This window comes from Mytilus edulis, chromosome 7, assembly GCF_963676685.1.
Source record: "Mytilus edulis chromosome 7, xbMytEdul2.2, whole genome shotgun sequence".
Taxonomy (NCBI): Eukaryota; Metazoa; Mollusca; class Bivalvia; order Mytilida; family Mytilidae; genus Mytilus; species Mytilus edulis.
The window spans coordinates 35503257-35519247 of record NC_092350.1 but is presented as its reverse complement, the minus strand read 5'-3'; the positions used below and the strand labels follow the sequence as shown (position 1 = coordinate 35519247).

The 15991-nt window shown below is 30.9% G+C and overlaps 1 protein-coding gene across 14 annotated transcripts in view; it reads right to left on the bottom strand.

The window, feature by feature from the left end:
* The window catches only part of LOC139481350 (transcription factor ETV6-like), an 80562-nt gene extending 67515 nt beyond the window's left edge, over positions 1-13047 (bottom strand). For all 14 annotated transcript variants that reach the window (XM_071264617.1, XM_071264625.1, XM_071264626.1 and 11 more), the window contains exons 1-2: positions 12935-13047; positions 5077-5141 (exon numbers count right to left, since the gene is read on the bottom strand). Coding sequence is in view for 4 of the 14 variants with exons in the window: in XM_071264610.1 (XP_071120711.1) it covers positions 5077-5097 (21 nt within the window). In the remaining 10 variants the exon portion in view is untranslated. The remainder of the gene's footprint in view (positions 1-5076; positions 5142-12934) is intronic.
* Between the last annotated feature and the right edge of the window lie 2944 nt (positions 13048-15991).

Genomic DNA, 15991 nt, shown 5'->3' with positions numbered 1-15991 from the left:
TGGACAAAAAACAAAATCGGCGTAACAAACTAAAACTGACGGAAACGCATAAATATAAGAGAGAACAACGACACAACACTACAATGTAACTAACACACACAGAAACGGACCAAGCATCAGACAAAATCCCACGAGAATAACAAATATAACATCAAAACCAAATACATGACTTTGGGATAGACAAGTACCGTGACACGTCTTATCGCAATGTCAATTTACACTAAAAAAATAAGAGAAAACAAACGACGCAACGTTAAATTGTAACACACACAGAAACGAACTATAATATAACAATGACCATATTCCTGACTTGGTACAGGATATTTTTAAAGGAAAAATGGTGGGTTGAACCTGGTTTTGTAGCATGTCAAACCTCGCACTTTAATGGCAATGTTAAATATAACATTGAAATGACAACATAATATTACAGGACTACAATACAAATAAATAGGAGAACGTATTAGACAAAGAAACACATGATTAATGAATAACAAAAAACATTGGTCATTAAATGTAACTATTTTGTCGCAGATGCTACTGTTCTTACGGTAAATAAGACTTAGAGATGGTGGGCTAATATTCAGACAGGAAAGAAAAATAAAAATGACACTCGGTCCACATTTTGTCTTTAAATAAAGGCAACAGTAGTATACCGCTGTTCTAAACTCATAAATCCATGGACAAAAAACAAAATCGGGGTAACAAACTAAAACCGAGGGAAACGCATTAAACATAAGAGAACAACGACACAACACTAAAATGTAACACACACAGAAACGGACCAAGCATCAGACAAAATCCCTCGAGAATAACAAATATCACATCAAAACCAAATACATGAATTTGGGATAGACAAGTACAGTGACACATCTTATCGCTATGTGAAATTACACTAGAAAATAAGAGAAAACAAACGACGCAACGTGTATCTGCTTTTCAGATATCAGAGAGAAAAGCATATCAGTAGAGATTTTTTTGTCGGGTTGTTATCTCATAAAGTTAACCCTCTTATCTTTATTAGAAAGAGATATTTGCTGCTGATTTTAACTGATTGCATTAGAAAAGTTATATATGTCCATCTGTTTAATATTTCGTTTCCATACAGAAGTTAGCAATAGTTTAAACATATTTTATTGTCCAAAATGAAAAATGGATGAGAAATTTAGCAATTGGAACTCTTCTTCTCAAAACTAACAGAAATCGTTATAAATTTCAATGTAATTAATACTCCTCTCAATCTATATGTACGGATTTTGGTAATAACCATGGAAGGACAATACTTCACACCAAATATCATTCAATTATCATGCACTAACAAATATATTGGGATAGCTATTAAAATTTCAGGCATGATATTTAGTAAATTTCAGAATACAGTACAAAAAGCCGTCAACAATGTCATTCAATACTACCTTCGTTATTTAAGAACCGGATTTCATGGGGGAAAATACCTTTTAGTATTAAGAATTATAAAAAGAAATATATAAATAATTAATCTACGTTTAATTCAAAGGGAATTGCCCTTTTTTAAAAAGGCAAATGAACTTTAAAATAGTATGAAAACATATCAAATTTCGGTCAACGAAAACGTGATTGATATCATTCTTTCGATAAAAGGGCTTTAATAGAAGAACCATATATTTCATATATATTTAATATTGTGCATACGCAGATACAGTGAAATACAGCAATATGCATTGAATATTTTCACTTATTAACGACAACACGAATCGATAAAACAGTTCAATATGATTGGTAAACCATCAAACATCAAATCCAAACAAAAATGTTAATATGCAAAAAAAAAAAAAAAAACTTGAGACGACCTTCCTACATGATGTGCTTTTCTGGTACAAACACCGCAAACTACAATGAAAAGTTATCCTTTCGTTAATTTATTGTAATTTATCAGGATTGATTAAACCCAATCCTATGAAAACATATAGAAACGTTAGGAGCTACATGTTAAAAATAACAACCTGTTTCGAGTTCGAGTCCGAATATGACGGTCATTTTCCACTTGTTCCGTTGATGTATGGCGTTTCATTTTTCAATTTAAATGGACATTTTGTTTTGCCTTGCATTTGTGTTATAGATTGTTTTTAGTAAGATCAAGTTTTGCCTTAGAGAGCTCAAACCATAGTTTCTTCGTAGTTTTTTGTAATTTACCAACGGGGGATTTTCAGAATATTGATCATGTGAACCCAACAATTTAATTTGATATTTTCAGGGAGTGTTGAGGGTATACCGGGTAGCCCTGCTCTCACCATCCCCTACAGAATCTGCCAAAATGATGAAAATTGATTTCTCTAATTTTTGTGCTATTTTCACATTTCCTGACCGGTGTGAGAAAAATATTTCTCCTCACTAGTGAAAAATCTGTTCTCGGCAAATGATTAGTCAAAATTTGATTATGACGTCAAAATGTTTTGTTTTCTTCTCAATTTTCCTATTGTGACGTCATGAAAAAAGGCGACCTTTAGTAAATAAATCTAAATAGGAACATAAAACAGGTTAACTGGGATGAATGGCGGGAAATGTAGACTACCACTTTAAGAATAGAGGAAGAGAATATGTTGCATTTTGCATTGGAACAGGCCAACTACGTACTCCTTGGTAGAGTTCTTTCACATGTAGAGATTGCCCTTCCTGCACGAGGCATCGGGTAACACATTCCTATTTTCAGTGGATGTGTATGCGTATTTAAACATCCAACAAAGCCAAATAGACGTCCTCACTGGCATGGACACAATTACAGTATACAAAAATTCCCGCTGACTTATATAACCCAAGTGTATATATTCGCTGGATGAATATTATACAGATTATTGTCAAAAGTGTCACGAAAACCATTAAAAAAGAGTGGCAATTTTAAAGCTGTTGCGTTTATTTCCAGGTGTTGTAGGCAATACATCTGCTACAGGGTATTCAAGATGGCTGATTGGTAAACCGTTTCAGGGGTTTCGAAAACTGTCCGATTGCCCACCTGTGCATTGTTCAAAGACAGTTTAATGCGTTTGGAAAATATAGCTTTAATTCTAAAACTAAATCTAATGTGTTAGATTGTTTAAAAAATAGAAAAAAATGTGGATTTATCGGGTCAATATCCCTTTAAGACAAATCGAAACTTTCATGATTTACCAAGGAAAAATAGTAATGTTAAATTCACCAGTAACTGGATACAGCCAATTCTAATGACACGTGAATAAGTGTCTGCTATTTCCTTCATATAGTTTTATGTATTTTATAAATATTTCATAATTGTCGTGTATATAAGTGTTTCTCTAATCGTGTGATCAAGTCTCTTTATCATTCTAACAAAATTTTCCTTTTAAAAAACGATAAATAATTAATTATCAAAATCTTTTACCTATACAGATTTTTATTATATTACATCAATACTACTAAAAGGAAAAACTATCGTGTAAAGAGGATCTCTTCTTTTGTCTTTTCGAAGGAAATGAATCAGATTATTCGGAAATACAAATCAAACGGACGCACAATGGAGGCGGAAACGTTATACTTCAAACTGTATCGATCTCTTTCGTATAAAGTGTCGTTTTCATGACAAAAAATATGTCTGATTAATTATAGATCAGCCATATCATATTTTATCATTTGGTACTGATGGTGACACAAAACATTTAGTTATAAAAATACTTGAATTCAATATTAAAATAATCTATTTCTATATACGTGCTAGTAGAATTTATAAATATTTCCTGGATATTAACACTTATATGATGTTATATCCTACAGTTTAGATCTTAATATCGTTTCTAATTGAAATTAGAAACAATCTCTTTTAGTAATATACATTCATAGGGTTAAGTAGTTCCTTAAATCTGAAAGACTGGCACAGAGAATGAATACACTGGACATTCTACACGTCTGGTAAAAGTTTTTTTTTCGTGAAAATGTTTCCCCCCCCCTCAATTCGAAAATACCATGCCATTATTCATTGAAAAAAAGGTTTGTCTAGTTCTTTTAAAGAGTAAAAAAATGAAAACTTTATCGGGATGAGTTTTATCCCTCAGGTAACGTTGGTCAGCACATTCAATTATTGCAACTAACGTCATCTTTTTGGGGGGCTTAGTTACAGAGAGCATCATTTTAACTGTTTTTTTTATTGAAACTATTTTTCACTATTGCTTTTTACGAGTTTTATTTCTTGATTTAATTTGGAAATGATATGTTATGTCCTTTTGGTACAATAACTTGAAACAAGTAGCTGAATATATATATACATTTCCAAATGCTATAACTGATGACAAAAGCGGAGATCAATTGCTAATTTCCACATTTGCCGTTCGGTGGTTATAGTTTTGATTGCGAAATGGCAGTTCATGTAGTTTCTGTTCAATAAATTAAGATCCATTTAACCAATGAATTTCAAATTTTAATATGACAACATGAGAGGCCATTTTGATTTTTACTTTTCTGGAGTTATGTCACTTGACTGCTTTCACAATGCAACAAATAAATTAAAGAAAACTCTGGTTTGCTGTTTTATATATAAACCTCTTAAATTATGTTATATTATGATTTGGTTTCCATTATTATCTTTAGTTAACACCTGCTGCTACATGGGTACTCAAATGGTTAAAAATGAATAAGAAGGTTTTTTTGTGAATAATCCCAGACTAATTCAGTGACAAGCATCGCCCATTTCTTAAAATTTACATATGGGTAAACATAATTTACAGCTTTCAGCAGTTTTTTTTTTAGGTAACGACCTGAGTGGATATTACATGATATCCATATATTTTCATGTATATTGGCAGGCGGTCTTGTTGGGTAAATAGCATAAAACGGATATTATAATTAGCAATTCATTTGAAAATAAATCTGGTAAGAAAGGAACCTATTTCATTCGTGAAAAGTAAATATTTGCGATGGATAAGTGATTGATTCAAACTCCTTGAACCCTCAAGTTCAGGACCTAATAATAGTTTACATATGCACGGATATATTTTTAAAACATCACTTTTTTTGTAATGAAATAATATCATCATACAATAAATACAAAGATGCTTTATAAAATATAGATGAATTTATGTATTAAAATTTAATTACCTTCATTAAGCAGTCCACCATGCAGCTGACATGAATTGCTACTTCCGATTACTTCCGAGAAAGACCTATTGATACAAACAGGGAAATTAGTTTTAACAGCTTCCTTTCCATCAAAGCATTTGTTTTATCGATTAATGTATTATTATTTAAGTAAATTTATAATCTGATCATCATCACTATACAAAGGTAAATTCTCAATGTAATGTGATACGTGCATGAAGAGACACAATTGACTTTTTTTTTATTCGCGGCTATTTGTGGATATTTTTAAATGATGTTGCAGGTGGAATATACAGGTTAATTACAAGTTAATTTCACTCAAATTATATTCAGTGTACGTTTACTTCCCTTCCAGTTCTGATCATTAAGGCGGGTATTCCCTTATGTTTTGAAGTACATGTAAATATAAACTTGTAGATAAAAATAATAACCTTTATTCCGAGAATCAAGTGGCCCAATTTTTACATTAGTAGGAGACTGATTACTTTTTCCTTAAAGAAAAAACACAGGCATCTCCAATTTTCATGTAATACGTGCATAAATATACCAAATACATCTATGGATTTGAACTTTTCGTCTGACTTAAATAGTTCAGAACAAGCATGATGCAATGAAAGGACATAAACAATTCTGTAAAAGCTTATATGGCCTATTTCGAACCTAATTCTTTGAGAATTAAACAGTTTCCCGATCACATCTGATCAAAAGAAAAGGATTGTCCTTTGTAATAATACTGCTGCAAATAAAATTGTACCATGAATTCTAACATTTTACTAACTAACATTTATCTCTCCTCCACCCTCTCCCCGTTTCATTAAAAAGTAAACAAAGCTAAAACCAAGTTGTATGAAGAAAACATTCATGTTTTCTGGTGCTACAGAAATAATTAGCATTCAAAAAAGTTAGATATGGCAAATGATTTAAAAGATAAATGATATAAATTCTTTTCAAGTAGAAGTCTTTGAATATTTTGTTTGTTTTTTGAATAATTTTCTGTAAATGACAACATAGCTATGCACTTATTTGTGCATATAATGTAGTTTTGATTTTCTTAACTTTGTATCCCTTAAATACATTTGAGGATCATAATGTAAAAAGGATTTGGCTAATGAGGTTATCCTTTTAAAATAAAGAATATCTATGTACTTATTTTAATTTTATGTATCCACTAATGTCTGTTTCAGAAATTCTCAATTGTTTTCGGTCAGTAAATTTCTGATTCATGTTTTATTTAAACTAATCATGTCAAGTATAATTGGAGCATATATTGGAAACACCTACATGTTTATTCCGAATCTAATATGATTTAGATGGTGGTATTAAAAGGCTTGCATTGTATTATTTTTCATCAAGCTAACAAGTATAATAAAAGGTCAACAATCTGATTTTTTTGCTTGAGAAATCACTGAGATTTTTGAACATACGCATTTACATCTAATTACAGGTAAAAGCTGTCAAATCGATAGCGAAAATTAAGACAACAGTAGCATACCGCTGTTCGAAATTCATAAATCGAAAAAAAAAACGAACTGGCGGATTATAAATGTAAGGTAATTAGAGCTTCTTAAGAAGTAAGGCTTCAGTTTCGCTGTACAGGATATAAAAATACACAGATATCAAACTGGAATAAAGACGTTCTATAAGATGCCCAGTGTCGGAAGAGTGTATGCTTAAAACACTCTTTGAAAGGTTCGAAGTGATCCAATGCAAGGGGAGTTGTGATTTCCCTCCTAAAGAATACTTTTTTCAAGTTGAAATTAAAACTCGCATTTCATGAACCACTACAAACTTGCTAAATCATGTTTTTTTCTTATTTATTTCTGCAGTCCTGTATATGCATGAAATATTTGCCACCGGACGTTAGGCAAACAACAGAAGAAAACCTTAAAGAAGGAATAAGACACAAATTATTATAGGTCAACAAATACTTTTCATTGCATTAGAACATTTCAGTACGACCGATAAAATGCAGTTTATATATTAGATGTACACCAGAGCAATAAAAAATTCGTGTGATGCATCTCTCTATCTTTGATTTTAGTTATATAAAAACCTCACATAGTTCAGTGGAAGAACATTAAATAATACAAATTTCACAACAGAATAAAAGCACCTTAAATATGATCAAGGTTTTGCCTTAAAAGCGAGTTTTGTCGTTGTACATATTGTTCATGAGATCTTTCTTGAATTGAGACCGAACAGATTTATTGTTATCAATAATTAATGCACCTTAAAATTAAAATGGCGCGCTAACTTAGTGAAAACCTAGTGGTCTCCATTGAATGTGTGTTTTTGATATTTTACATACAAAAGCCGTTTAAACTTTCATACATTAAACACTGTGATTATTTATAATAGTCACATGGAATTTGTCATTTAGAACAATATAATTTTTGCGTTTAACCAATGTAAGGGCAATTTCCGGAAAAAGACTTATCCATTGGAACATGACGAGGATTGTTTGGGTCTCAGCTGGACCTAAAACCTTAACCGTTTTTGCAATTCATAATGGTCACAAAACAGTACTTTTAAATCAATATTTGTGTTTGAATCTTGATAAAAAGTATGATAACAATTCAGATGTATTTTAACCCTTAAATAAGTCTTTAGTTCTCTTAAGGGGGAAAACAAAAACTTTCAAACACAGATGTTTAATCCAAAGGAAGTCTAAGACTCTTGAATATACTAAACACTGTTTAAAATGCTTGGTAGTTTTTAGTTTTTTTCCCTGGTATGTATAACTCCAACTTATGCAAAGACCATTAAATACGATAGATACGAAGAGTTCGTTTTTCTTACTAGATCTCTTTGGTAGATCCGCTTTATTGGTCAAATTTCTTGAAGAGATCTCGGAAAATGAGGATTAGATTATTTACGGAAACAGCTAATGTGTTACATTCCAAGTAACATAGAAGAAAATTAAAAACCAATTGTTCAGAGAACAATTGAAGGTCTTTCCACTAGTAAAGATCTATTTTGATATTGATATAGTAAAAATCAGTTAATAATATTAGTTCCTTATGGCTTTATGATGTATTTATATGAATTTAAAGAGAAGGTCAAAATCTAGAACGTCCTATTAACCTATGACCTTGACCTCTATTTCAAGGTCACAAACCAAGGACCTCAAATCAAAAGACTATAAGTCTTATTTATAGTTGGTTAATGAGTTATATCACCATACGCGTATTTTTTAATACAAGAGGGGAGAAAACTCCCTTTTACGTTCAACGTACCCTTGCAATCAAAATTTACGTGTAACGACATGTCGCAACAAACAATTTAGGTAAAATAATTTGTTGTTATCTTATACAGTTTCTGGAAATAAGAGAGAATTAGCCAAATTCAAAAATTAGAATATGACCTTGACCTGTGACCTTGACCTAATTTTCATTTTTTGGGACCAAGGACCTCAAATCAAAAGATCCTAAGTCTCTAGCACTTATGGTTTACAAGATAGAAATGCATATCACTTATATCAAATGCATAAGGGGAAATAACTCTCATATGGAGCGTTCATATAACTTCGGTCAAAATAGGACAAATCATGCGAAGGATATAACGAGCAATTTTGTAAAATAAATTTGTCATAATATATTACGGTTGCGAAGGAGATGCGCTAACAAGGAAAACAGTGTTTGGGGAGATAACTCCTACAAAGAAAAGTATTCTTTTACGCAGGGTAAATTTCAAAAGCGCATAAACTGTTCGATATCATATACCAAATATCTAAGCGACATATTGCGAAACAAATGTTTATCGCAAGAACAAAATTAGGCGGAAGAAAAAAAAATAAAATTAAAAACCAATTGTTCAAAGAACAATTGAGGGTCTTTCCACCAATAAGTATCTTTTTTGATATGAAAATATTAAAATTCAGTTGAAAATGTCAGTTCCTATGGCTTAATGATGTATAAGTATGAATTTCAAGCAAAGGTCAAAATCTAGAACGTCCAATTAACCTATGACCTTGACCTCAATTTTAAGGTCATAAACCAAGGATTCCATATCAAAAGACCAGAGGTCTGTATTATGTATGGTTCATGAGTAATATCCCTTTACGCATAATTCTAAATATAAAAGGGGCAAAAACTCCCATTTATTGTCTACGCACCCTTCCAATCAAAATTTTTAAGTTACGACATGTCGCAACTAACAATTTAGTAAAAATAATTTGTCAAAATCTTATAAAAATAATGAAAAAGAGTGAAAATAAGCCAAAATCAAAATTTAGAATTTGACCTTGACCTTTGACCTTGACCTAATTTTCATTTTTTTGGACCAAGGACCTTAAATCTAAAGATTCTAGGTCTCTAGCACTTATGGTTTACAAGATAGAAATGCATATCACTTATAACAAATGCATAAGGGGAAATAACCCTCATATGGAGCGTTCATATCGCTTCGGTCAAAATAGGACAAATCATGCGAAGGATATAACGAGCAATTTTGTAAAATAAATTTGTCATAATATTTTACGGTTGCGAAGGAGATGCGCTAACAAGGAAAACAGTGTTTGGGGAGATAACTCCTACAAAGAAAAGTATTCGTTTACGCAGGGTAAATTTCAAAAGCGCATAAACTGTTCGATATCATATACCAAATATCTAAGCGACATATTGCGAAACAAATGTTTATCGCAAGAACAAAATTAGGCGGAAGAAAAAAAAATAAAATTAAAAACCAATTGTTCAGAGAACAATTGAAGGTCTTTCCACCAAAACAATGAATTTTGATATGAAAGGTGTAAAAATAGGTTTAAAATGTCATTTCAATCGTCAAATGATAGCTTATTGTACGCTGATTCCAAAAATCTATGGTTTCTGAACAATATTGTTTTAGATAAGGGAGATAATTTCTTACTTCCGGTTAAAAAAACGCTATTTCCGATAATATTTGACTATTAACTTAACACTGATTCCAAAAATATCTGGTTCTATATACTTTTATATAAATAAAGTACAATAAATAGCTACTTCCGGTTTACACAAGGTCACTTCCGGTTGTTTTTTCAAGCTTAAATGGTTTGATACCGTTTGCCAAAAGTCTCATGGCTTTATCATGTATACACATAAGGTAAAAGCAAAGGTCAAAATCTAGAACGTCAAATTAAACTATGACCTTGAGATCAATTTCAAGGTCATTAACCAAGAACCTCAAATCAAAAGACCATAGGTCTTAATTATGTTTAGTTAATGAGTTATATCACCATACGCGTATTTTTAACTACCAAAGGGGAGAAAACTCCCTTTTACATTCAACGTACCCTTGCAAGCAAAATTTACGTGTTACGACATGTCGTAACAAACAATTCAGAAAAAATAATTTGTCGATATCTCATACGGTTTCTGGAAATGAGTGATAATGAGCCAAATTCAAAAATTAGAATATGACCTTGACCTTTGACCTTGACCTAATTTTCATTTTTTTGGACCAAGGACCTCAAATCAAAAGATCCTAAGTCTCTATCAATTATGGTTTACCAGTTAGAAATGCAATTCACTTATATCAAATGCATAAGGGGAAATAACTCTCATATGGAGCGTTCATATCACTTCGGTCAAAATAGGACAAATCATGCGAAGGTTATAACGAGCAATTTTGTAAAATAAATTTGTCATAATATTTTACGGTTGCGAAGGAGATGCGCTAACAAGGAAAACAGTGTTTGGGGAGATAACTCCTACAAAGAAAAGTATTGGTTTACGCAGGGTAAATTTCAAAAGCGCATAAACTGTTCGATATCATATACCAAATATCTAAGCGACTTATTGCGAAACAAATGTTTATCGCAAGAACAAAATTAGGCGGAAGAAAAAAAAAAAAAAAAAAAAAATAATCAGAAGAAAAACAATAGGTCTTTCCACAGAAAAGTGGAAAGACCTAATAATCAGAAGAAAAACAATAGGTCTTTCCACAGAAAAGTGGAAAGACCTAATTAAAAACCAATTGTTCAGAGAACAATTGAAGGTCTTTCCATCAAAACAATGTATTTTGATATGAAAAGTTGTGAAACTAAGTTTAAAATGTCATTTCAATCGTCAAATGATAGCTCCTAGTAAACTGATTCCAAAAATATATTGTTTCCATACATCTTTTTTAAATAAGGGAGATAATTTGTTACTTCCGGTTTGAAAAATGTTACTTACGATTATATTTGAATATTTACTTGACACTGATTCCAAAAATGTCTGGTTCTATATACTTTTATATTAATAAAGTACAAAAAAATAGCTACTTCCGGTTTACAAAAGGTCACTTCCGGTTGTTTTTTTCAAGGTTAAATGGTTTGATACCTTTTTCTAAAAGTTGTATATCTTTATCATGTATACATTGTACATATAGAATAAAAGCAAAGGTCAAAATCTAGAACGTCAAATTAACCTATGACCTTGAGATCAATTTCAAGGTCATAAACCAAGGACCTCAAATCAAAAGACCATAGGTCTTAATTATATTTAGTTAATGAGTTATATCACCAAACGCGTATTTTTACATACAAGAGGGGAGAAAACTCCCTTTTACATTCAACGTACGCTTGCAATCAAAATTTACATCTTACGACATGTCGCAACTAACAATTTAGTAAAAATAATTTGTTGATATCTTATACAGTCTTTGGATATAAGTGAAAATAAGCCAAATTCAAATATCAGAATATGACCTTGACCTTTGACCTTAACCTAATTTTCATTTTTTGGGACCAAGGACCTCAAATCAAAAGATCCTAGGTCTCTATCACTTATGATTTATAAGATAGAAATTCATATCACTTATATCAGATGCATAAGGGGAAATAACTCTCATATGGAGCGGTCATATCGCTTCGGTCAAAATAGGACAAATCATGCGAAGGATATAACGAGCAATTTTGTAAAATAAATTTGTCATAATCTTTTGCGGTTGCGAAGGAGATGCGCTAACAAGGAAAACAGTGTTTGGGGAGATAACTCCTACAAAGAAAAGTATTCGTTTACGCAGGGTAAATTTCAAAAGCGCATAAACTGTTCGATATCATATACAAAATATCTAAGCGACATATTGCGAAACAAATGTTTATCGCAAGAACAAAATTAGGCGGAAGAAAAAAAAAAAAAAAATAATCAGAAGAAAAACAATAGGTCTTTCCACAGAAAAGTGGAAAGACCTAATAATACACTCATCATAGACACCAGGATTAAAATAACTAGTATACTATGTTTATCCGGAATAGCTTCTCGTTGCGTGTCCCTTTCCGGAAACCCTTTGGTTGAACTTGACCTTGACGATTTAGCCGGTGCCCTTGGAAACAGTTTGTACCACATTTGAAGTATCAAACATTCGGATGCACCTCTCTCTCAATAGTTGTCTTTACCGACAACCTCGCATTTGAGTACAAAAAATAATTTTTACAATAACCGTTTGATTATAAATTGATAAACCGAATTATTTTTAAAAAGACGATGCAATTAATTACTTTTTTATGATACATAACGTGTATTGATGTAGTATGGATGTTAATAGAACATGACCAGCTGATTAAAATAAATGTTCTTACGAATTGTTTATCAGAGAGCTTTCCAAGAAAAACTATAACTACAAAAATAGGTCAGAGTCATTTAATTAAGTGTTAACAAGTAAGTGCTTTTAGGTATATATATTTATAATACATGCAATAACCTAAACAGTGTTTCAGTATTAATGTTAGAAATATAAAATGACATGCAAAAAAAAAAAGAATATAACCTTCCAGCAATCACGCAATTATAGACGGAAGAAAATATGTGTTTGTGTTTGTAGAATGATTTGTTGACTTTAAGTTAAGATATTGTATCAAGATACAAAAGGGATTAACTATACCTAATAAAATATTGCCTACCTTAAACATACTGAAGTATAAACAAATCACACCCTTAAACTTCCTGGAAATTGTGACTTAAGATTTTTAACTACAAAAGTATGTAGGTACAAAAGTACTGTATAACATTTAAAGGACTTTGATCAGATATAAACATACTTAATATAATATAGTATGTGACTCGATCCGTTAACATAAGTCGGTTCATAATCAAGACCTATTGTGCATAAAGTGGAAGAGTTTTTTTTGTTTTTATTTGTTACAGCATTCGTATTAAAATTAAAATAGCAAAATACTGAACTCCTGAGAAAATTAAAAACAGAAAGTCTCTAATCAAAGGGCAAAATCAAAAGCTCAAAAACATCAAACACATTAATCTACTATCGATGTAGTGACCTTCTAATACTTTTGATGCTCAAAGTTTTTTATTTTACTTTTAGGGTCAAGAGAACATACAACGGATTATAGAAGAAGGCAAATGAAGGCAACAGTAGTTTACCGCTGTTCGAAATTCATAATTTGATTGAGAAAAAACAAATCCGGGTAACAAACTAAAACCGAGGGAAACCCATAAACTAAAATAGGAAAACAACAGAAATAACAGAAGTGCAAAAAAAAAAAATAATAAGAACAATGAAACACACACAGAAACTAACTATAAAGATAAAAGCTGCCATTTTCCTGACTTGTAACAGGACATCTTAAGAAAAAATGGTGGCAAATCTCCTTATTTTAGCTTAAAATATTGGGAACATTAATTAAAAAAAAAGTAAGTACCACTTTTGCTATGTTTGCTCTTAAATTTATGTAAGAGACAAATACTCTAATCGTATCAAAAATAAAGTACTACAAAATATGTTATATTGTATATGAATTGCAAACTACATTTATATAGTTGGGTCCTTCATTCTTTTCCAATATATCTTGAAACACCTACAGTAAACGAAAGCCGATGACCATATTATTCCCGTTTAGGAATTGAAAAATATAAGCTGAGTGTGGTTTTAGATTTGTTTATTTTTATTTTTGTTTATTTGTTATTTGCGCAAAAAAATAAAAACAAACTTTGTTGCATATTTCATTAAATAAAACACCAAAAACAAACTGAAAATGTGCACGGTTCTGAATCAGTAAATAACACAAACTATTTTGATGACGCATATTTTCAATAAATTAAAACCAATAAGTGTCTTTACTGAAAGTAAAAGAAAATATATACATTGTATATCGAGCGACATTAATATGGCCAATAAGTAATTAGTAATGTTTATAAATATATAAATTCTTGCAAATAAACTCATCATAGATACCAGGACTTAATTTAGTATATACGCAGACGCGCGTTTCGTCTACAAAAGACTCATCAGTGACGCTCGAATCCAAAAAAGTTGAAAATGCCAAATAAAGTACGAAGTTGAAGAGCATTGAGAAACAAAATTCCTAAAAGTTTTGCCAAATACAGCTAAGGTAATCTATGCCTGAGCTAGAAAAGCCTTAGTATTTCAAAAAATTTTGTAAACAGTAAATTTATAAATATAACCATATCAATGACAATTCATAAACACAAGGATGTATATCAATGTATCATAAAAAAATTGTTGTGACAAATCGAGTAGATTTTTATTGCAACGAACTCGATTTTGACTAGGAACGTTTAAAAGATCTGACTCGTCGTTTTAATATGAAACTCGACCATGTGGAATCAAAGATTCAAACAACAGCTAAGACGAGTTCTTCAAAGAATCTAGCATAAATTTTGCATTAGAAAATTTTAACATGAAGCGACGAAATTTATATGTACCTCAGATTAAACTCTAAATATTCACTGTAGACAAAATAACGACAACTATTACTGACGTCTATCAGTTGATTTTTGCTCAATTGTAAATAATAATATTAGGCCCACAAATTATTGCATTCCAACATTAATAATTTTGCTTGATCATTGCATGGTATGTCACAAATAATAAAAACAAGGAATTATTTAGATCTGGACTACCTTTGAATTTTGGAACATTCCAAAGAAAGAAGGAAAAAAGCTAACCAAATTAAGGAAGGAAAGGGTAACCCATACAAGGGGTATTAGTTCGTTCATACTACAATATCAGTAACATCAACCTTAACTATGTGCTCGCACGGCTAACCCTATTAAATTTGGCTAGTTTCATCTTAAATGATCTTAAATGTCTTATCAATTTCTAGATTTCAAAATTATTCCAGATTCAAATAATTCCTTGTTGAAATATCTCATTTGATGACAGTTAAAGATGAGCTGCAAGTTTACTTTGGTAGTGCTTCAATAATCTTTTATATATCAAATCATAAAGTTTCATTCAATGAGGGCCTCTCTTTCGATTTGAAAGAAAGGAATAATTTATCGTTTAAATCAGAATTCAGAATTTCAAGTGCTTTTCATGATAATTTCTTTCAATTGTGATAGGGTCTTAGGCGCATATGAGTTATTAAATTTGACCCATAAGATATGGACAGATTACTTGTCTTTCGCAATTATCTTTCAACAATCAGAGGAAAAAATGAGTCGTGACAAACTTAATTGAAATATGAGTCGATGTTTTATTATGAAAGAGCTATTGTTTTGGAAAATAAATATTAATTTTCAGAACATTATGAATAATTGACGTCACTTGGCTGTCATACAGTAGCTCAAAATTTTATTATTTTGTTAAAACGCCTTTATTTTATAACAGTAAAATAAATAAACGGTTTTCTCTGAAATTAATTAAGCTAAGTCTGTTGACTACCCAATACTTGTTACACAATATTATAAAGAGTTATGGGTTAAAAAAATAAGTGATCTACGCACCATGCCAAAAGTTAATTTTACACTAAACAAAAGGAAAATATACATTATTATAGTTTTTGGAATCAAAGTCACTTTTACAAATGATAAATCAAGTTTTGCAGTTTTCAAGTCATGTTATATTTTTAAATTATCCATCCTATCAAATTTAAAAAATGGATAACATACAGGTATAGTTTTGTACCAATTTAATATTTGGACAAATATATTCCATGTATTCCGCTGGGTTGTCTTGCTCAGTCTTTAAAAGTTTTGAA